Source organism: Stomoxys calcitrans, chromosome 3 (assembly GCF_963082655.1).
Source record: "Stomoxys calcitrans chromosome 3, idStoCalc2.1, whole genome shotgun sequence".
In the NCBI taxonomy this organism is placed as follows: Eukaryota; Metazoa; Arthropoda; class Insecta; order Diptera; family Muscidae; genus Stomoxys; species Stomoxys calcitrans.
In genome coordinates, this window is record NC_081554.1 from 159,012,042 (window position 1) to 159,037,067 (window position 25,026).

At 39.5% G+C, this 25,026-nt stretch overlaps 1 protein-coding gene across 1 annotated transcript in view; it reads left to right on the top strand.

Moving 5' to 3' along the window:
* Window positions 1–25,026, top strand: part of LOC106085304 (epithelial discoidin domain-containing receptor 1) — a 903,344-nt gene that overhangs the window by 336,089 nt on the left and 542,229 nt on the right. The window contains exon 7 of the mRNA XM_059364462.1: window positions 14,901–15,108. Within this exon, the coding sequence (XP_059220445.1) occupies window positions 14,901–15,108 (208 nt within the window). The remainder of the gene's footprint in view (window positions 1–14,900; window positions 15,109–25,026) is intronic.

A 25,026-nucleotide genomic window follows, 5' to 3' on the forward strand; every position in this document is an offset into this window, starting at 1 on the left:
TTAAAATCGGATAATAAATGCGCCATTTATGGGCCCAAAACCTTAAATCGGAGGATCGGTCTCTATGGCAGCTATATCCAAATCTGTACCGATCTGGGCCAAATTGAAGAAGTATGTCGAAGGGCCTTCACAACTCAATGTCTCAAATTTTAGCAAAATCGGATAATAAATGTGCCTTTTATGGTCCCCAAATCGGCGGATCGGTCTATATGGGGTGATATAGCTCATCTTCGAATTTAACCTGCTTATGGACAAAAAAGAATCATTGCAAAATTTTAGCTTAATATCTCTATTTCGAAAGACTGAAGCGTGATTTCAACAGACAGACGGACGGACATGGCCAAATCGTCTTAGCTTTTTACGCTGATCAAGACTATATATACTTTATAGGGTCGGAAATGTAGCGTAGCGCAGAGGTTGGCATGTGCGCCTATGACGCTGGACGCCAGGGTTCAAAACCTGGCGTGACCCTCAAAAAAATTTTTCAGCGGTGGTTTTCCCCTGCTAATGCTGGCAACATCTGTGACATAATATGTCATGTAAAAAACATCTCTGCAAAGAGGTGTCGCACTGTGGAACGCCGTTCGGACTCAGCTATAAAAAGGAGGTTCCTTATCATCGTACAATCGTACTACACTCATTGATGTAGGAGAAGTTTGCCCCTGTTCCTTAGTGGAATGTTTATGGGCAATATTTGCAATTTTTACAAAAGGAATTACTAGATTAGTATACCCACATCCTATGGTGGTGGGTATGAATTCATATCCTCGGAAAAGAAAATGTAAGTTAGTAATTCGGTGCTACTTACGAAATCCTTATTTGTTTTCCATGCCACGTCCCAAAGTAAGTTCATGTCTGATATTGCGTCCCCACCTAAGTACTGGTGTCTTGTAGCCTAAGCCGGGCAATGACATATGCAATGCTCCAATCTTCCCACATTCCCTACACCTGCTATCATTTACCGTACCGATTTTGCATAAGTGAGCTCGTAGTCCTATGTGTACCGTTATGATATCAAAAGCTATTCTTTCTGACCTTCTTCTTACATCCTTTCAGTAATAGCCTCGTCCTTTCACTATCCGGATCGCTCCATAGGATTTTCTCCGTCCTACCGACTCTTTCACTGTTCCACAGTGTTACATGCGTTTGTTACCCACGCCCTTAACTTGGACTGCGTCGATCCGAAAGGCTTAGGGTTAACACATTTATTGACGGTATTCCTCTGGCCCTCACCGCTAAATCGTCTGCCCTTGTATCCCTCTTACTCCGTTATGGCTCAGCACCCAATCTTTGCAGTTTTTGCCATCCTCATAGAAGGAGTTAATGTCCTCTTTCACTGCAAGACTGTTCGTAACTTTACCGTCCTGGCTGTTATTGCCCTTATGACCATGTTGGGATAAACCGATCTCCTGATACTAAAGGGTGATTTTTTTGAGGTTAGGATTTTCATGCATTAGTATTTGACAGATCACGTGGGATTTCAGACATGGTGTCAAAGAGAAAGATGCTCAGTATGCTTTGACATTTCATCATGAATAGACTTACTAACGAGCAACGCTTGCAAATCATTGAATTTTATTACCAAAATCAGTGTTCGGTTCGAAATGTGTTCAAATTTTGACAAATTTTGTTCAGCGATGAGGCTCATTTCTGGTTGAATGGCTACGTAAATAAGCAAAATTGCCGCATTTGGAGTGAAAAGCAACCAGAAGCCGTTCAAGAACTGCCCATGCATCCCGAAAAATGCACTGTTTGGTGTGGTTTGTACGCTGGTGGAATCATTGGACCGTATTTTTTCAAAGATGCTGTTGGAAGCAACGTTACGGTGAATGAACACATTTCGAACCGAACACTGATTTTGGTAATAAAATTCAATGATTTGCAAGCGTTGCTCGTTAGTAAGTCTATTCATGATGAAATGTCAAAGCATACTGAGCATTTTTCTCTTTGACACCATGTCTGAAATCCCACGTGATCTGTCAAATACTAATGCATGAAAATCCTAACTTCAAAAAAATCACCCTTTACTTCTTGAGCCCTGTTAGGCGCAATTTTTGTCCGATTTGGCTGAAATTTTTCAAGGAGTGCTTCGTTATGACCTCCAACAGCCATGTGCGGTCCACATCGGTCTGATAAAGCTTGCGTTCCGATTTTTCGATAAGTCTTCTGCGGCCCCTAGTAGGTTAAATTTGTGCCTGATTTGGCAGGAATTTGGTAAGTAAGATTCACATATGTCTTTAACTGAGTTCATTGGTGAAAATTTTTGAAGAATCCATGGTGGTGGTTTTCCAAGATTCGGCCCGGCCGAACTTAGCAAGCTTTTACTTGTTAAAAATCTCAAAAACTTAAACCGGGGTTTTAGAAAAGCTGATTTTTCGAACCGTTAGAAAACAGGTTTTACCTTTTATTGATCACCCCTATTTAACCTTTCTTCATCACTGCAGTTTACAGAAATATTTTTTGCAATCTTTGCTTAAGAATCAAACGTCTTTTTCTGTCTTTACTGCCAATACAAACATAAAACCTTTGTCGCAAAAAAAAATAAATAAAATTCAATATCCCATTAAAAAGTACACCTGCACGGATGACAGACAGCAAAAGGCAATGCCGAAAGAAAGTTCCTTTATGAAAATAACTCTCCAAAAAAAGAGGAAAAAGAAGAGCTTATCGCAAGAGGTAAATCTTTTGAACACTGTAATCGGTATTACGCTTGAATAGTAAGCCCATTAATTAAAATGGATCACAGGCCAGACGAACCTTGTTATGTCTTCTTAATTTATTCATTAAAAAATACATGCACTGCTACTTTTGTGCCATTAATAACATTGTTATTATTATTATTATATGTTGTTGGAGTTGCTCTTTTGTTTTTATACCCACCACCTAAGGAAGAGAGTATACTCATTTTGTTATTCCGTTTGCAACACATCGAAAAATCCATCAATTTCCAAACCTATAAGATATATCGTCGTAAAAATACCGCCTTACCGTCCGTCCGCCTTTCTGTTGAAATCACGCTACAGTCTTTAAAAATAGAGATATTGAGCTCAAACTTTGCACAGATTCGTATTTTTTTGTCCAAATTCAAAGATGGAATACTTTGAGATCTTACTTACTGTACTTTACTCTAATTGGCTATGAAAGAATATTTGTTCCACTAGCCGAGCGCAGAATAGCGTTCCAAGGGCCTCGATCTTCTGCGCTCATTCTAAAGTCTCTGACACCAAGTTTCGAGGTATCTCCCACCACTTGATCTTTCCATAGGGCTTTTGGTCTTCCCGGTTTGCGTGTACCACCGTGTTTGCCTTCAAAAGACCTCTTTGCTGTAGCTTCTTCATCCATTCTGACAACATGACCTAGCCAACACAGGCGTTATATTTTGATGCGCGTAACTATGCTATCTTCGTCATACAACTCATACAGCTCGTGGTTCATACGTCGCCTATATTCTCCATTAACGCAAACTGTTCCATATATTTTACGAAGCATCTTTCTCTCAAATACTCCAAGCACTGCCTCATCTGCTGTCACAAGTACCCATGCTTCCGAACCATATAACAACACGGGTAGTATCAGGGTCTTGTATAGTGTAATCTTCGTCTGTCTAGAGTTGGCCTTGTTTCTAAACTGCTTACTTAGTCCAAAGTAGCAACTGTTTCCCAGTATTATTCTTCGCTTAATCTCAAAACTGGTGCCATTCGTTTCGGTTACGGTGGTGTCGAGGTAGATAAAGTTACTCCATTTTCTTTATCTGCTCGGTTGTGCAATGCTTTTTGGGAGTTGAAACCATCCATTTCGTCTTATCTCCATTTACTGCCACACCCATTTTCACTGACTCTCTTTCGATTCTTTCATCTCAAAACTGGTATCATTCGTTTCAGTTACGGCGGTGCCGAGGTAGATTAAATTATTGACTGTCCAAGATTTTTGGTTCCCAACTTTCTCCATATTCTTTATCTGCTCGGTTGTGCAATGCTTTTTGGGAGTTGAAACCATCCATTTAGTCTTATCTCCATTTACTGCCAGACCCATTTTTACTGACTCTCTTTCGATTCTTTCATCTCAAAACTGGTGTCATTCGTTTCGGTTGCGGCGGTGCCGAGGTAGATAAGTTTACTGACTGTCTCAACGTTGTGGTTCCCAACCTTCTCCATTTTCTTTATCTGCTCGGTTGTACAAGCCGTTTTGGGAGTTGAAACCATCCATTTCGTCTTATCTCCATTTACTGCCAGACCCATTTTCACTCACTCTCTTTCGATTCTTTCAAAGGCTGCAGTTACTACTTCCGCTGACCGACCTATGATATCGATATCGTCGGCATAGGCGAGTAGCGTGTGTTCTCTTGTGATTAGTGTGTCATATCTATTCACATCTGCATCTCGTATAATCTTCTCCAGCAGTATATTAAAGAGATCACACGATAGGCTGTCTAATTGTCTGAAACCTCGTTTGGTTCCGAGAGATTCTTTCCTATTCTTACTGAAGAACGCATATCAGCAAGTGTCAACCTGCAGAGTCTTATTAATTTTTGCAGGGATACCAAACTCAGACATGGCTTGAACGTAAAAGAGTATCGAAGATGGATTGGTAGTCATTAAAGAGATGGTAGGTGTTGATATGTCCTTCTCAAGTCTTTTCAAGGATTTGGCGAACTGTGAATATCTGGTCCAGGGTGGATTTACCAGGCCTAAAGCCGCATTAATAGGGCCCAATAATCTGATTGACTTTTTGGTTTTAATCTTTCACACAGTATGCTCGAGAGTATCATGTATGCAATGGGGAGGAGACTTATTCCTATGTAGTTGGCACATTCCGTCTTGTCTCCTTTCTTGTGTACGGGACATAGTATGCTCCAATAGTAGGTTCCAATCATCGGGTAAGCGTTCTTCAAGCCAGAACGCGCAGATAAGCTGATCCATTCACCTTATCAGCATGTCGCCTCCGGTCTTAAATAGTTCAGCGGGTAACCCGTCGGCTCCTGCTGCCTTGTTGTTCTTTAGTCAGGTCACTGTTACTTGGACCTCATTCTAACTAGGAGGTAAACATTCTATACCATCATCAGGGATCGGTTCTGCGGATCTCCTTCGCCGCCAACATCGGACACTAGCACTTAGGCTGAATGTTCTTTCCATATCCTCAGCATGTTATCTGTGTCAATTATCAGATTTCCTTCCTTGTCTCTGCAGGAGGATGTGCCTGCACCAAAGTCATCGGTTTGATGTTTAATTCTTTGGTAGATTATCCGGACTTCATTCTGAATCCTGTACATCTCAAATCGCTCACACTCACATCTTTCCTTTTTCTTTCTGCGGAAAAGACGTTTCTCCTCCCTCCTTTTCTCCCGATGCATCTCCTTCATCTGGCGCGTTGCTACTGATTGCAGGGTTGCTCTATATGCCACATTCTTGGCTTCAGTAGCATTTCGACATTCTTCGTCGTACCATGGGTTTCTTGGAGAAGGCTTCCGGTACCCAAGTACTTTGAGATTTTAGGCCTCTAAAAGGCAATTTTAATATCCGATTTCGCTGAAATTTGGGACAGCAACTCGTGCTAAGCCACTTGACATTATTGTTCAACATAGCTCAGATCGGTGGAGGTTTAGATATAGCTGTCATATATACCAATCTCCCGATTTAAGTTCTAAAGCCCATAATAGGACCATTTATTGTCGATTTCCCTGATAGGAAAAGATAGGTATAGCTGTCATATATAGGTATAGCTGTCATATATACCGATCTCCCGATTTAAGTTCTAAGGCCCATAATAGGCCCATTTATTGTCGATTTCCCTGAAATTTGGTTCATTGAGTTGTGTTACTTAAATAGTTGTGCTAGGCCCTTCAATATCTCTGTTCAGCATGCATTTTATTAGGCCTCTCGATATTCGCACAGAATATGGTCAAGATCGGCCTATATTTGGATATAATTGTCATTTATACCTACCTCCCGATTTAAGTTTTTGGACCCATAAAAGCAGCGTTTGTTAGCTGAATTCGCTTAAAATTGGCTCAGTGAGTTACGTTAGGCTCCTTGATACCAGTGTTTAATGTGGCTCAGATCAGTCCATATTTGTTTATAGCTTTCATATAGACCCATATCCCGATTTAAGGTCTTGGATCCATGAAAGTTACATTTCCTGTTCAAAAATTGCAAATTTTGCCCATGAACATTCCACTAAGGAACAGGGGCCAAGTTGTCACATATCAATGAGTGCAGTCCAATTCAAGTTTTAAGCTCAATGATTAGGGGCCCCCTTTTTATAGCCGAATCCGAACGACGTGCCGCAGTGCGAAACCACTTTGGAGAGAAGTTTTACATGGCATGTTGCCCCACAAATGTTGCGAGCATTGGGAGGGGGAAAACCACCGCTGAAATTTTTTTATACCCTCCACCACAAGATGGGGGGTATACTAATTTTTTGTTTTCTGATGGTCTCACCAGAATTTTAACCTAGGCGTTCAGCGTCATAGGCGGACATGCCAACCTCTGCGCTACGGTGGCCTCCTGTCCGCTTTCACTGATATTTGGAACCGTGTTCTATGTTTTTTGGATATCCGCGTCCTTTATGGTTCAGATTGGTCTATATTTGGATATAGCTGCCATATATATACCGATATCCTGATTTAAGTTTTTGGGCCTATAAAAGGTGAATTTTTTAGCCGCTTTCGCTGAAATTTGTTATACTAGGTTGTACTCGACCCTTATACATCCTCTCCGACTATGGTAGAAACATTCTGCTTTACCGTCTTGAACAATGAACTCTATTAGACACCTCGACGTCCCTGACGAGTTTGGTTCAAAATGGGACCATATTTAGGACCATGCTATGAATTCAGGAATGATGCAGTTTTCACTGTCTTAGGGTGTTTGATATATATATCACGTGCTGGTGGGTATCCAAAGTTCGGCCTGACCGAACTTAACACCTTTTTACTTCTTTCTGTTCACATAAATACCACAAGTGGATCCAAAAATCTTATTCTTTCATTTTCCCCCAATTCCATGTGCAGTGGTGTGGTATGGTGTTGTAGGCCTCGCCGGGGCATAAACAACCAAATTAAGATTTTTAATATGCGATCAACGCATTGCATATTAATATCATCGTTCTGTAGCTACCATTATAAATACGGCTTGCAACTTATGCACATCAATGTTCAGGGGGCTGAGTGGTCAAGTGTATGTCGTCATGGCAGCCATATCTTAAAGCACCCTACGGTATATGGCAACGAGTAAGCGAAGAAAATTTTTTAATTTCCATGTATGACGAATGACGTTTGCCTTTACCGTTCTTGCAACCAACGAACATGACGGAAAGACCATGGCATTGGTAGGAAGAGTAAGAGACAAAAAAGCAACAAAAAAAACAACCTCATTACTGCATTTTATTTCCGCTTCATAGGGTACGTTTAATTTGCTTCGCAGTTGTTATGTGAAAATTTTTTAATGATAATTTTTCTCAAAAAATTCGTTAATTTGAATGTTTCTCGAATAAAATTAAGAAAAACAGACACAAAGGGAGTACATTTTTTTGATATCAATTGAAAATTATGGTTTTGTTGTTATTCAAAATGAACAAGTGGACCCCAACGTAGTGGTAGCTATATCCAAAAGTGGATCGCTCTTTACCGTATTCGGTAAGGATGTCAAGTGGTTGCTTTCAGCTGTATGTTGCAAAGCTACATCAGGTAGCATATACGCCTTTAATGGGCCCAATACCTTGAATTCGGAAATCGGTCATATAATGTCAATAAATCTTATCAAGAGATTGGTCTTTATGGTGTCTTTGTTAAGGTATAGTCTGAAATTACCGGTCTGAAATTACCGAACTGAAGCGGCAGCTCCATCTATTATAACCACCACCGAAGGATGGGGGTATATTCATTTTGTCATTCCGTTTGCAACACATCGAAATATCCATTTCCGACCCTATAAAGTATATATATTTTAGGTCAGCGTAAAAATCTAAGACGATCTATACATGTCCGTCCGTCTGTCTGTTGAAATCACGCTACAGTCTAAAAAATTGAGATATTGAGCTGAAACTTTGCACAGATTCTCTTTTTGTACACAAGCAGGACAAGTTCGAAGATGGACTATATCTTGATATAGCCCCCATGTAGACCGATCCGCCGATTTTGGGTCTTAGGCCCACAAAAGCCATATTTATTATCCGATTTAGATGAAATTCGGGACAGTGAGTTAAATTAAGCCCCTAGACATACTTTTGCAATATCGCACAGATCGGTCAAGATTTGGATATAGCTGCCATATAAACCGATATCTAGGTTTTAGGTTTTGGGGCCATAAAAGACGCATTTATTGTCTGATGTCGATGAAATTTGAGACAGTGAGTTTAGTTAGGCTCTTCGACGTCCTTCTTCAATTTTGCCCAGATCGGTCCAGATTTGAATATAGCTGCCATATAGACCGATATCGCGATTTAAAGTCTTGGCCCCATAAAATTCGCATTTATAATCCGATATCACTGAAATTTGACAAAGTCTTATGTTAGGCTTTTCGACATCCGTGTCGAATATGGTTCAGATCGGTTTATTTTTAGATATATCTACTGTACTTATTAGTATTTGGTCCAAATCGGAACATATTTTAATATAACTGATATGGGACATAAGTTATGAATTTTTCACCGAATTTTGATGAAAGGCGGTTTACATATATACCCGAGGTGGTGGGTATCCAAAGTTCGGCCCGGCCGAACTTAATGCCTTTTTACTTGTTTTTATACTCACCATCACAGTACGGGGTGTATACTTATATAGTCATTGCGTCTGTAACACCTAAAAATATTGATCTACGACTCCATAAAGTATATATATTCTTGATAGTCTTGATCAACAAATTTTTATTTTCAGTCGCTGAGATTTAAAATAAATTGTTGCAGGAAAATTAACAAATTTCGTCGACGATTTTTCGGCAAAAGTTGTTGTTTCAAAAATCATTTTTATCTGTGTAGCAATTTGAAATTTTGCACATATATCTCTTGTGATGTAGGCCGTTGGGGATAGCAGATGGGTCATATCGGTTCAGATTTGGACATTGCTTACATATAAAGCCGTGATTATTATACGATTTGGCTGGAAGTTTTCATGTAGTGTTCTGTTACGGCAGTAGTTATAAGTATGGTTTAATTCGCTCTTTAAACTGATATAGCTCCAATATAAACCCATTGTCCCATTTGATTTCTTGAGCCCATAGAAGCCGCAATTGTTGTCCGATTAAGCAGAAATTTTGCGCGTAGTGTTCTGTTTTGACTTCCAATAACTGTGCCAAGTACGGCTAAAATTGGTGTAGAACCTGATGTAGATCCCATATAAACTGATCTCCTGACTTGACTTCTTGAACTCCTAGGAACTGCAACTTTTAACCGATTTGGCTAAAATTTTGCACATTTGATTAGAATTCTTGAGCCCTAAATAGCCTCAATGTTTGCCCTATTTGGCGAAAATTTAGCATGTGGTGTTTTGTTGAGACTTCCAATAACTGTGCTATGTACAGTTCAAATCGGTCTATAACCTGATATAGCTCCCATATATACCGATCACCCGATTTGACTTCTTAAGCTCTTACAAGCCGCACTTTTTTTCCGATTTGGCTGAAATTTTGCTTGCGGTTATTTGTTATGACTTGCAATCACTGTGCCAAGTACGGTCCAAATCAGTCTATAAACTGATATAGCTCCGCTATAAACCGGTGTCTCGATTATCCATATTCGGTTCCTAGAAGCTTAAATTGTTGCTGATTGGACAGAAGTTTGGTTTTGCATACGGTGTTCTTTTATGACTTCCAACCACTGTGCCAAGTACGGCCCAAATCAGTCTAGAACCTTATATAGCTCCGCTATAAACCGGTGTCTCGATTATCCTTATTCGGTTCCTAGAAGCTTAAATTTTTGCTGATTTGACTGAAGTTTGGTATGTATTGTATAATCCGAATAGGTCTAAAATCTGATGTAGCTTACATAAAAACCGATCTTCCGATTTGACTTCTTGAGCTCCTAAAAGCTGCAACTATTAACCGATTTGGTTAAAATTTTGCACATGGTGTTCCGTTACGACTTCCAACAATCTTGCCAGGTATGGTCTAAAACCGAACACACTTTTACTTATTTTTCCTGGAATTTAGTCGTTTTCGGAACCCAAGTCAACGTTATGTCATGTCATGTCATAGTCTATTCTTGGATTCTATGCACTATGCCATGCATTAAGGCCTCACAGTCGGTGAAATATATTTCAAAAGAAAAACATGTAAAAGCGTGCTAAGTTCGCCCGGGCCGAATTTTGGGAACCCATCACCATGGATTCTGCCAAAAAGTTATGAAAACTAAATTTACTTGAAGGGCACAATTTTATTCTACATACCAAAATTCTGTTAAACCAGCAAAAATTAAAGCTTCTAGTAACCGATCAAGGATAATCGAGAGACCGCTTTGTATATTAGCTACATCAGGATATAGACTGATCTGAACCGTGTTTGGCATAGTTGTTGAAAGTCGTTACATAACACCGCATGCAAAAATTCAGCCAAATCGGACAAAAATTGCGGCTTGTAAGCGCTCAAGAAGTCAAATCGGGAAATCGGTTTATATGGGAGCTATATAAGGTTAAAGACCGATTTGGACTGTACTTCGCACAGTTGTTAAAAGTCATAACAGAACACTGCATGCTCAATTTCATCCAAATCGGTCAAAAATTGCGGCTTCCAGTGGCTCGAAAAATCAAATCGGGAGATCGATTTATATGGGACCTATATCATGTATAGACCAATTTAGACCGTACTAAGTGCAGTTGTTGAAAGTCATTAAGGAAATCCGATGCAAAATTTCAGCCAAATCGGAAAAAATTGCGGCTTGTAAGAGTTCAAGAATTCAAATCGGGAGATCGGTTTATATAGGAGCTATATTTGGTTATAGACCGATTTAAACCGTACTTCGCACAATTGTTGAAAGTCATAACAGAACACTACATGCAAAATTTCAGCCAAATCGGACAAAAATTGAGGCGTACGGGGGCTGAAGAAGTCAAATCGGGAGATCAGCTATATCAGGTTATAGACCGTTTTGGACCGCACTTAGCACAGTTGTTGGAAGTCATAACCAAACACCGCATGCAAACTTTTAGCCAAATCGGACAAAAATTGCGTCTTGGAAAGACTCAAGAAGTCAAATCGGGAGATCGGTTTATATGGAGGCAATATTTTAATCTGAACCGATATGGCCCATTTGCAATCCCCAACGAGCAACATCAATACTTACTTAGATTTCAAGCGAATGGCTTTATGCGTTCGACCGCTGTCGCGATTTCGACAGACGGACACGGTTAGATCAACTAAAAACGTAGAGACGATCAAGAATATATAAACTTCATGAGGTCTTAGACGAATATTTCGAGGTGTAACAAACGGAATGACTGTATTAGTTTACCCCTGTTCTATGGTGGTCGGTATAAAAAGAAACAGGAAGAATGGAACGCCCATCCCCACGAAAGCATGGAGATGCCTGCGCCTGAATTTATGGTACCCCCTGTCGGTAACATCCCGTCCCGTCAACAAATCTCAGGAGACCTCCCAAGAGATCACCCAGATCGCAGAAGAACCGGCTGCCCAGAAAGGAAAGCCTGCATCGCTGCAGACCCGGACATGAACATAGCAAGTACTCGATAGTCTCCTCCTAAACCTCATCAAGGCAACTCCTGCAGAAGTCATTGTGTAGTATTCCTATGCGCGACTCCATTTGGCTTAAGTCAGGTTGTGACCCCTGTTTAGGTACTCATCGACCTCTTACCGATCACCAGTAACTCCTTCGTCCTCCTCCATTCGATGACAGGCCAGAGTGCCCTAGCAATCAGGCAAACATCCTCTGAGTCGGTAGTTCGGTTTATATGGGAGCTGTATCAAGCTATTGATTAATTCAGACCATATTAGACAAAATTTGTGCCACATCGGATGCGAATTGCGCCCTCTAGAGGCTCAAGAAATCACGAACCCAGATCGGTTAATATGGCAGTTATATCAAAACATGGACCGATATAGCCCATTTACAATCCAAACCGACCGATACTAATAAGAAGTATTTGGGCAGAATTTCAAGCGGCTAGCTTTACTCCTTCGAAAGTTAGGGTGCTCTCGACAGACAGATGGACGGATGGACAGACGGACGGACATGGCTAGTTCGACTAAAAATGTCATGACAATCAAGAATATATTTTGGTTGCCCAAAAAGTAATTGCGGATTTTTTAAAAGAAAGTAAATGCATTTTTAATAAAACTTAGAATGAACTTTAATTAAATATACTTTTTTTACACTTTTTTCTAAAGCAAGCTAAAAGTAGTAGCTGATAACTGACAGAAGAAAGAATGCAATTACAGAGTCACCAGCTGTGAAAAAATTTTTCAACGCCGACTATATGAAAAATCCGCAATTACTTTTTGGGTAACCCAATACTTTATGGGGTCTTAGACGAATATTTCGAGAAATTACAAACAGAATGACGAAATTGGTATACCCCCATCCTATGGTGTAGGGTTTAAAAGTATTCAGCAGTGGTTTTTCCCACCTAATGCAGTCAACACTTGTGAGGTAATATACCATGTAAACACTCCTCTCCATAGAGGTGTCGCACTGCGGCACGTCGTTCGGACTCGGTTGTAAAAAGGAGAATCCTTATCATTGAGCTTACTTGAATCAGACTGCACTCCTTGATATGTGAGATGTTGACCTCTGTGTCCTAGTGGAAAGTTTATGGGGAAAAAAATTTGGATTACTATGACAGTGGTCATGGGTCTGTCGCTACTGTGGTATTACAATGGACTTAAAATTGTTTAAGTAAGTCCGTAAAGGACTTTCTTAAACATAGTGTTCTGGCAGTTCAGCATTCTTGTGCAGATTTTCATTTCAGCACTGCCCGTCCCCTGCTATTTTCAGTAGTTTGACAATTGGCACGAATTCAAGACCAGGGCATATTTATCCGCCTGGGCATATTTATCCGCCTATCATTTCCTGCAAATATCATCGTATCCAAATCTTAGTCAGCGCTGTCAGAGCTATGTCACGAGTCCCGATACGCATTTCGAACTAACTGTTCTGTAATTATTGGTCTTGAACTCCGTCATACTGTCCAATTCAATACTGAGTTTCGAAGGAGCCATTTCCCAGAACTTACTTTGTGCCTCCTATAATGGCGGTGATATTTGCCTGAAAGATAATACATTCGTATAAAAGTCTTAGCGGCATACCGATATCAAGTGCATCGGAGTAAATCCCTAATCCCGTCCCAGACACCATTTTGAAGCTATAAGTGAAGACCGATGTTTTATCTTTCTCAAACACAGCATCCGTCTCCCGAACCTCTTTTTCGGGTAAGCGAATCCTAAAGATTTGATCTCAAATCGGTCTTTGTGCCAGGTTGTCTGTAAGCTTCCTCAGTCGAACCTCTTCATCCATAGTTTAGAACTATAGCGGTTCACATGTTTCTTCAGCATGCCAAGCTCCCTCAGATTATACCCAACCTTGACGGCACACTTGAAAAATATACATCTAAATGGGTTGTATATCAAACATCGCTTGCACGATTTCGACACAGACCAGCCTATTGAGTCTCGGTTAACACAGCACTTTCTAACGAACCTGCTCCTGCAGAAATAGAAGACTTACAGTGCTTTCCTGTTTCTTTGCTCCTTATTCCTTCGCCAGGACAGTTTCAAATTTAAGACTAAGCCTAGGTATTTCTCCCCCTTCAAAGACGAGTTGTCCCCTCTAAAAACTGAAGTCTAAAATCCACTGTCTTGCTTCTCTGAGCGAGGAGCAACAGCTCTATTTTTTCCTTGGATTGGATTTTCGTGCCAATAATCGAGTATTTGGTAAGCAATTCAAAATTGTACATGCTTGAGGTGAAAAAATTTCAAGCCCCATAGATCAGCCTCATAACCCCAAACTTTGCATACTTATTGGAAAAACCCTCAACATTGACTATGTTAAGTTCCGTGCTCGTGTTTCATGTTTGAGGCCTCGGTGGTGCAGAGGTTTGCATATCCACCAATGACGCCGAACGCCTGGGTTCAAATCCCGGCGTGAACTGGGACAAATTTTCAGCGGTGGTTATCATCTTACCAATGCTGGCTACATTAATAAGGCATCCTGCTATGTTAAAACTTCTCTATCAAGTGGTGTCGCTATGCGGCACGTTGTTCCGACTCTGCATAAAAAGAGAGGACCCTTATCATTGAAATGAGAGTAGTATCTCCTGTTCCTTAATGGAATTTTCATGGGAAATTTAATCTTACTAAGTTTCGTGTTCATATCTCTAGACGTCCAAAGTTCCAGAATTAATTGTAAGATTTTTGGATTTCGCAACACTGTGCGCTGGCACATACTCCAGCAGAATCAAATAAAGAAATCAGGTAACCTAATTTCCCAGCTGCTGATGTTCTCTGATGACGAATACCATAGAATCCACAACCAATATTCGATCACATTATTAAATAGTTTCCATATAAACAGCACATCAAGGCTGCAGTAGCCGATGGGGTACCAGCTGAACTATACAAAAAACAAAGTTGACTCGCTAATAAGGCGAATTCGCTCCGATTTTCGGGCGTACTGTGTCTATTTGTCGATAAGCACTTTACCAGTGCCAGGTCGTAGGCTCTCTTTTACCCTATGACTTAATTCAATTGTCTATTTCACTCAGACTCTCTTTAGTTCCACTTTCCCATACGGCATGAAAAAGACACCTCTTGATATATTTCGGACGTGCCAGCAAATATGACTTCTGGCACCTGTTTTAGCTAAGGAGAAAAAAAAACTTCTCTCATTTTTACAGCAACACTTACAGCATTCCCGGCCACCATTCATGCATCTCCGTTTTCTTTACTACTCTTTTGCAGGTTTTCGTGCATGCCAAAGTCTTCTTCAGCATAGGCGGTCGCCAGTACATTGGAGAGCCGGTACAATTTTCTTACATGCCCGATGTTGTATTGGATCACGCTCGAGACGTGACAATCAAATTACATCATCGTTTGGGCAAATATCTGCAATTGCATTTATATTTTGCAGCACGTTGGCTCATGTTAAGTGAGATTACATTTATATCAGGTAAGTTACACTCTACTTTGCCAAAGGATAACTCGAAAAAGCCATCAGCCACCAGCCACCAGCTCTGGCATTCATGGCAAAAAGCCCAAGATGTGGCTGCTCTTTTTGTCACTGTTACGTGCATCGTTTTGTCATCAGCATGGTTTTGCCATCATTTGTTACAAATTATTTAATATAATACATTGTGGACATTATTGTTGTCCTTTCTTTTGTTTGTTTTTTGTTGCAATTGAAATGTTATTTACGTTTTCATGCTGAATGCCGTGTCGACACAAACTCTATACAAGGAGTAAAGACAAATGGATTTTAATAAATAATTTTATTGTTATAGGAATTTTTCATTGTAGTTAGTGTGTTATCAATTATTTTAATTGGTGATTGACATTTGTTTTTGGTTTATTGCGATTCATGGGCGGAAAGAAAGAATTTTAGTGTTTGTAGTCTAATTTTAATCATACCCTACACCATTATTGGACACCATGGCCCCAACCACCGATTTCTGAGGCAACATATAACTATGTGAGATGTTTGTAGGAGCAATAAACAAATGAAAGCGTACTTAGTTCGTCCGGGCGGAATCTTATAGAACCTCCACTATGAATCGCATTTATCAAGTTCTTGGTCTGGTACTCTTATCTCTTTATAGGCACACAATAGATAATGGATAAAAATTGCTAAGCTATTGGAGCTATATCAGGTGGCAAAAATCAAAATTTGTATGTGCACCTTTGACATCCTTCTTCAATTTGGTCCAGATCGATCCAGGTTTGTATATAGCTGTCACATACCACGATCCGCCGATTCAGGGTCTTAGGCCCATCAAAAACAAATTTATTACCCGGTTTTGCTGAAATTTGGGACAGTGACATCCTTCGTCAATTTTGCCCAGATCGGTCCAGATTTGGATATAGCTGCCATATAGACCGATCTCTCGATTTTATGTTTTGGGGCCATGAAAGACGCATTTATGGTGATGTCGCTGAAATTTGAGACAGTGAGTTGTGTTAGGCCCTTCAACGTCCTTCTTCAATTTGGCCCAGCACGCTCCATATTTGAATATATCTGTCATATAAACCGATCTCTCGATTTAAGGTTTTGGGCCCATGAAAGGCGCAATTATTGTCCGATGTCGTCGAAATTTGGGACAGTGAGTTCTGTTGGGCTCCTCGACATCCTTCTTCAATTTGGCTCAGATCGGTCGAGATTACGATGTAGCTGCCATGTAGCCCGATCTTTCGATTTAGGGTTTTGGGGCCATAAAAGGGGCATTTATAGTCCGATTTCACTGAAATTTGACACAGTGACTTATGTTAACCTTTTCGACATCCATATCGTATATGGTTCAGATAGCTTTATTTTATCCTCCACCATAGGATGCGGTATACTAATTTCGTCATTCTGTTTGTAACACCTCGAAATATGCGTCTGGACCCCATAAAGTTTACATATTCTTGATCGTCATGTCATTTTAAGTTGATCTTACCATGTCCGTCCGTCTGTCGAAAGCACGCTAACTTTGGAAGGAGTAAAGTTAGCCGCTTGAAATTTTGCACAAATACTTTTTTATTAGTGTAGGTCGGTTGGGGTTGTAAATGGGCCAAATCGGTCCATGTTTTGGTATAGCTACCATATAAACCGATCTTGCGTTTTGACTTCTTGAGCATCTAGAGGGCGCAATTCTCGTCCGATTTCACTGAAATTGTGCACGTGGTGTTCTGGCATCACTTCCAATAACTGCGCTAAGTATGGTTCAAATCGGTCCATGATTTAACAAAGCTGCCATAGAAACCGATCTTGGATCTTGATTGCTTGAGCCTCTAGAGGGCGCAATTCTTATCCGATTTGGCTGAAATTTTGTACAACGACTACTGTCATGAACTTCAACAAACGTGTCAATTATGGTCTGAATCGGTTTATAGCCTGACACAAGGCGCACTTATTGTCCGAGAGCAGAACACCACGTGGACAATTTCAGTGAAATCGGACGAGAATTGCGCCCTCTAGATGCTCCCATAAAAACCGATCTCCCTATTTTAGTTCTTGAGTCCCTAGAGCACAATTTTTATTCGAATTGGCTGAAATTTTACACATCGACTTTTACTATGGTCTCCAACATTCATTTCAATTATGGTCCGAATCGAACGATAACTTGATATTATAGCTCCAGTATCAAAGCAATTCCCTCCTTTTATCATATGTTTGCCTAAAAAAAGATAGCGGGAAAAGAACTCGACAAATGCGATCCATGGTGGAGGGTGATTCGGCCTAGTCGAACTTAGCACGCTTTTACTTGTTACTTCTTGCATTTGCTTTTACGCCGGATTAATGGCTTCCATTTATCACAATCTGATAAATTTGTTTCCTTTTTCTCGAACCTGGTTGACTTATATGTGGCCCTCCGAATATTGCAAAGTTGAAGTCTGGTGCTGCTAACTATGTCGATGTTTATTAGTCTCAATTCATTATCGGAAGTTCCTTATGAAAGCTAAATTTTTCTAACATTGGATCAAGCTATCTTGCCCGGAGATGGTTTAAAATCGTGCTAGGAGATTTTAACATCATCTGAGGTGCATATGTTGTCTCTAGGCGCTTATAAAAGGCATCCTTGCTTATTAGGCAAGGTTACATATTGATGTGAATGAACTTCGATTTGTTGAAATAAATCTAGAGGCTAGTTGATTTACTTTACAACTAACCACAAATCCACAGCCAAACTCATGCAACGTATCATGGCAGTTATAGCAAAACGCATCACCTTTCCTTGTTGTTGTGATAGTTATTCCTATCTATCAAACTTCCTCTTAGACGTTAATGTCGGCCTTGTACTCTTATAATACATCCTTCATTGCGTGTATTGTATCTTCTTTGTATAGGGTTTGGACAGATGCAGGTTCCTAATTTATAAACCTTTGATCTTTTGTTGGGGGACCTATTGCAGATGATAGTACGTAGAGATCAGTGTCTACAGTTGCGACGAAAGATGTACCAAGATTGACTCAGACTTTGCCAAGCTGAAATATATCTTGGTATCAAACGATTCCTACATCAACATTGTGCTTTGTTTGAAAATTTTAATGTGATGTGATTCAATGTATCGCCCTTAATTTTTGTAGAAAAAAAGTTTTTCATAACTTTTTTATCGCAATTTTAATTTTTTTTTTTTCGAAATCTGTTTTTATCATCAATTAGATTTTTTTTCCTACTCGATGATTTAAAATGTCGCATATATCATTTCATTCCAGAAGCTTACAATGTAGGCAATGCAATTTCTCAATTTAAATTGAGTTGCCATAACTAAGTATCCTCATTCACTGAATCGAATTAATGATGATTGATAATAGGTCATACCTATCTACCATTCTCATTTGTTTAACATCCATTATGCTGCCAACGTTCTTCCAATCAAATGCAAATGGGAAAAACTCGTATCTATTGCTACTTGGAAAATCTTGAGAACTCAATTAATGAAGATTATTCATTGCAATGTGCAAAGATTTTCCCTCTACTCGTACTTAGAGAATAACTCAACATAGCTAACGAAGTAAAAAAAGCCCGCACACAATAATTGAAAATTAATATTGATTTTCATTTTGCCATGTAATGAAATGAAAATTCTTGCACACACAGAAAGAGAAAACTAACACTAAGTGTGCACCGGATGAATGAGAGGGATACTTTAAAGTATTTCATATAATGCAAATTTAAAGAAAATTAAAAGAAAAAAGTAAGAGCGTGCTAAGTTCAGCCGGGCCGAATCTTATATACCCTCCACCATGGATCGCATTTGTCGAGTTCTATGCGCGCTATATCAAGTAATAGTCCGATTGGGACCATTAATAAATGCTGAACATGTAGAAGTCATTGTGTAATATTTCAGTTCCGTCGGATAAGAATTGCGCCTTGTAGAGGCTCAAGAAGCAAAATCCGAAGATAGGTTTATATGGGAGCTGTATCAAGCTATTGATCGATTCAGACCATATTAGACACATATGTAGAAGGTCATGAGAGAAGCCGTTGTACAAAATTTCTGCCAAATCGGATGAGAATAGCGCCCTCTAGAGGCTCTAGAGGCTCAAGAAGTCAAGATCCCAGATCGGTTTATATGGCAGCTATATCAGGCTCAATACCGATTTGCGCCATACTTAGCACAGTTGTTGGAAGTCGTAACAAAATACCTCGTGCAAAATTTCAGTCAAATCGGATGAGAATTGTGCCCTCTAGAAGCTCAAGAAGTCAAGATCCAAGATCGGTTTATATGACAGCTATACCAGATTATCACCCGGTTTGAATCATACTTAACACAGTTGTTGGAAGTGATACCAAAACACTATGTGCAAAATCTTAGTCAAATCGGACGAGAATTGCGCCGTCTAGAGGCTCAAGAAGTCAAGATCCAAGATCGGTTTATTTGGCAGCTATACCAGATTATGAACCGAGTTGAATCATACTTACCACAGTTGTTGAAAGTGATAACAAAACAACTCATGCAAAATCGGACGAGAATTATGCCCTCTAGAGGCTGAAGAAGTCAAAACCCAAGATCGGTTTATATAACAGCCATATCAGGTTATGGACCGATTTGAACTATACTTGGCACAGTTGTTGGATATCATAAGAAAACAAGTCGTGCAAAATATCATTCCAATCGGATAAGAATTACGCACTCTAGAGCCTTAAGAAATCAAGTCCCAAGATCGGTTTATATGACAGCTATATCAGGTTATGGACCGATTTGAACCGCACTTCGCACAGTTGTTGGAAGTCATAATAAAACATGTCGTGCAAAATTTCATTCCAATCGGATAAGAATTTCGCACTCTAGAGGCTCAAGAAGTCAAGACCCCCGATCGATTTATATGGCAGCTATATCAGGCTATGGACCGATTTGAACCATACTTGGCACAGTTGTTGACAGTCGTGCGAAATTTCATTCCAATCGGATAAGAATTGCGCACTCTAGAGGCTCAAGAAGTCAAGTCCCAAGATCGGTTTATATGACAGCTATATCAGGTTATAAACCGATTTAAATCATACTTCGCACAGTTGTTGGATACCATAACAAGACATGTCGTGCAAAATTTCATTCCAATCGGATAAGAATTACGCACTCTAGAAGCTCAAGAAGTCTAGACCCAAGATCGGTTTATATGACAGCTATATCAGGTTCTATACCGATTTGAACCATACTTGACACAGTTGTTGGATATCATAACAAAACACGTCGTGCAAAATTTCATTCCAATCGGATAAGAATTACGCACTCTAGAGGCTCAAGAAGTCAAGACCCAAGATCGGTTTATATGACAGCTATATCAGGCTATAGACCGATTTGAACCATACTTGGCACAGTTGTTGTATATCATGACAAAACACGTTGTGCAAAATTTCGGTTCGGTTTATATGGCAGCTATATATGGCAGCTATATCAAAACATGGAGCGATATGGCCCATTTACACTCCCAACCGACCTACACTAATGAGAAGTATTTGTGCAGAATTTCAAACGGCTAGCTTTACCCTTCGAAAGTTAGCGTGCTTTTGACAGACAGACGGACGGACGGATAGGCGGACGGATATGGCTAGATCGACATAAAATGTCACGACAATCAAGAATATGTATACCTTATGGGGTCTCAGACGCATATTTCGAGGTGTTACAAACAGAATGACGAAATTAGTAACCCCCATCCTACGGTGAAGGGTATAAAAATAGATAAATTGGCCGAAGATATGCACCTGACAAGTAAATAGGCGTTAAGTTCGGCCGGGCAGAACTTTGAATACCCACCACCTCGGTTGGGTATCCAAAGTAAACCACCTTTCGTCATAATCCGGTGAAAAATACATAATTTATGCCCCCATAGCAGCTTCGATACGGATATTGAGTGGTCTATTAAGCACAGGTCATTGTTCCATTTTGTAGAACCAAATATTGGTCTTTTTGGTAGCCATATCCAAATATAGACCGATTTAAACCATAAACGACACGGAAGTCAAAAAGCCTAGCATAAGTCACTGTGTCAAATTTCAGTAAAATTGGTTTATAAATGAGCCAGGGCCAAGACTTTAAATCGAGAGATCGGTTTATATGGCAGTTATATTAAAATCTGAACCGATCTGGGCCAAATTGAACAGGGCTGATGAAGGGTCTAACACAACTCACTGTTCGGCGAAATCGGACAATAAATGTCTCTTTTATGGGCCCAAAACCTCATATCGAGAGATCGGTATATATGGCAAAAAGTACAAATATTGCCCATGAATATTCCACTAAGGAACAGGGGCAAACTTCTCACATATCAATGAGTGCAGTCCAATTCAAGTTTAAGCTCAATGATAAGGGGCCTCCTTTTTATACCCGATTCCGAACGGCGTGCCGCAGTGCGATACCTCTTTGGAGAGAAGTTTGGCATAGTACCTCACAAATGTTGCCAGCATTAGGAGGGGAAAATGAGCGCTGAAATTTTTTCTGATGGTCTCGCCAGGATTCGAACCCTGCCGTTCAGCGTCATCGGCGGACATGCAAACCTCTGCGCTACGGTGGCCTCCTCGGTCTATACGGCAGCTGTATCCAAATCTGTACCGATCTACGCCAAATTGTAGAATGTTGTCAAAGAACATAACGCAACTCACTGTTCCAAAATTGACAGCTATATTCAAATCTGGACCGGTCTGGGCCAAATTGAAAAAGGTTGTCGATTGGTCTACCATAACTCACTGTTCCAAATTTCAGCAAAGTCGGATAACAAAAGTGGCTTTTATGGGCCTAAGACCCTAAATCGGCAGACCGGTCTATATAGGGGGCTATATCAAGATATAGTACGATTTAGACCATCTTCGAACTTAACCTGCTTATGAACAAAAAAGGAATCTGTGCAAAGTTTCAGTTCAATATCTCTATTTTTAAAGACTGTGGCGTGAATTCAACAGACGGATGGACATACGAACAGACGGACGGTTATGGCTAGATCGTCTTAGATTTTGAAAGAATATATATACTTTATTGGGTCGAATATTGATATTTCAATGTATTGCAAACGGAATGGTAGATGAATATTCACCCATCCTTCGGTGGTGGGTATAAAAATAGCCAAGTGCTGCCATATGTAACCAATTGTGATGTAAATCAAAGCGTGCTAAGTAGAGGTCATGGAAAACCTATAAATATAATATTCCTTACTAAGCTTAACTTGTTTCAATTAAGTTCGGGATTCATGTTAGTAGCAATACAAATCCCTTCGTGAAGGAACTTTCACTATTTGCAATTGTATGTCCTTGTGAAAATTCTAAATCCTTCTTCAAATACTCATATTACAAAATTCTAAACTCATTTTCTATGTAACTTAAAATGTTTCCTTTGGATATTTGTTCACATCTTGTCATTTATTCATATCATCATGCGATTTCGCATATTCATTCATCCCTCTGTATCGAATAATGCCGTTATTAGTTTTTCACTGTGAAATGGCAAGTTACTGCATTATCACAGCAAATACTTGAATGCAATATGAAATGGAACATAGCTTTTTGTCTTCAAAGTATTTCAAATTATTTCGTTTCTTTGAGTTGACGTTTTTTTTATATCCTGCAAAATGTTGTAGCTTGCGTACAGAATGAGGGTGGTAGGTAGAGATATGAATTTAGTGAAAGTCCCATACAAGTAAGCCTAGGCAAATGCAATTTAAATTTGCAAAGTGTAATAAGTTCGGCCGTGCCGGATCTTATATACCCTCCACCATGGATCGCATTTGTCAAGTTCTTTGCCCGGTATCTCTTTTAGGCAAACAAAGGATAATGGATAAGAATTCTTATGGTATTGGAGCTATATAAAGTTATGAACCTATTGGTTATGAACCATGTTTGGATTGGCTGTTGGAGACCAAAGTGGAATTTATTGTGCAAAATTTGATAAGAACTGCGGCCCATATTATCTCAAGTAATTAAATTGGGAGATCTGTCAGATTTGGGCCATACTTGACACAGTTGTTGAAGGTAAAACAAAACCAGTAAGGAAAGGCAAAAGTCGGGCGGAGCCCACTATTTAATACCCTACACCACCTAGTGTATGTAGTACTTTGTATATGTAGAACATATTTCGAAATCTAGTCAAACTTTAATTCGGATTCCAATTGAAATAGCAATTTAAAACCTTGTAAGATTTTCCCACCATAGGACAAAAGATTTGAATTTCCACATAACGGTTAAAAGATTATATGGTAGTTATATCGAAACCTGTGCCAATTTTAATGACACATACTGGGACATGAAATACAACATCTCACGCCCTATATTTTAGAGATGTCACCAAAATTATGGTGACCATATCGGATGAAATATACACATTGGAGCTATATCTAAATTAAGACCGATTTTAATAAAATTTTGCGCACGTATTGGAACGTCAATTAAAACGTCTCATTGAAAATCGGACGAAAATTGTGGATTCTACACCCTTAAAAGACCATAACTGATGAAAGATATGTATGAGAGCTATATCTAAATCTGAACCGATTTTTATCAAATTTTGCACACATACGAAGACGTCAAATAAAGCAACTCATGCAAAATTTTGTAAAGATCGAACCAAAATTGTGGCTTCTACAGCCTTAAAAGGCCAAATCGGATGAAAGTTATATGTGGGAGCTATACCTAAATCTGAACCGATTTCTATGGAATTTTTCATACATATGAGAACATTAAATAAAGTACCCAATGCTAAATTTTATAAAGATCGGACCAAAAGTGTGGCTTCTACAGCCTTAATAGGCCAAATCGGATGAAAGATGTATATGAGAGCTATATCTAAATCTGTTCCGATTCTGATGAAATTTTTCACATATATTGGAATGTCACAAAAAGCGCTAAATTTGGTAAAGATCGGACCAAATTTGTGCCTTCTACAGCTTTAATAGGTCACATCGGATGAAAGTTATATATGGAAGTTATATCTAAATCTGAACCAATTTCTATGAAATTTTGCACATATATTTTGACGTCACATGAAACATCTCATGCTAAATTTGGTACAGATCGCACCAAAATTGTGGCTGCTACAGCGTTAAAAGGGCATATCGGATGAAAGATATATACGGGAGCTATATCTAAATCTGAACCGATGTCAATGAAATTTTGCGCACATATTGGGACGTCAATAAAAACACTTTGCGCTAAATTTTGTAAGAATCGGACCAAAATTGTGGCTTCTACAGCTTTAAAAGGCCACATCGGATGAAAGATATATATGGGAGCTATATGTAAATCTTGACTTGTTTTTTTTTCGAAATCAAAAGCGTTTGTCCTTGGACCTAGAGAGACACTTATGCAAAATTTTGTGAAAATCGGACAACAAATGCGACCTGTACCTTGATTACAAGAATACATGGACAGACGGACATAGCTAATTCGAATCAAGAAGTGATTCTAAGCCGATCCGTATACTTCTCCTTCTTAGGGTTGTAAACAAATGCACAAATCTATAATACCCCGTACCACAGTGGTTGTGCAGGGTATAAATACTTCATGCAAAATTTCAGCCAATTCGGATAATAATTGCGTCCTCTAGAGGCTTACGAAATCAAGATCCGAGGACGGATTATATGGGAGCAATATCTGTTGTTAGAAGTTAGAACAAAACACTTCATGCAAAATTTCAGCCTAATCGGTTAAGAAATCAAGAGTCCAAACCGGTTTATATGGGAGCTATATTAGTTAATGAACCGATTTAGTTATAATTAGTTATTGATGGTCAAACCAAAATACTCCATGCGAGATTTCAGAAAAGATCGGTGAAGAATTGAGCCCTCCAGAGGCTCAAGAAGTCAATAACCAAGATCGGTTTTTATGGCAGCTATATCAGATTATGAACAGTTTTGAAACATCCTTAGTACAATTGTTGAAAGTCATAACAAAACACCTCAT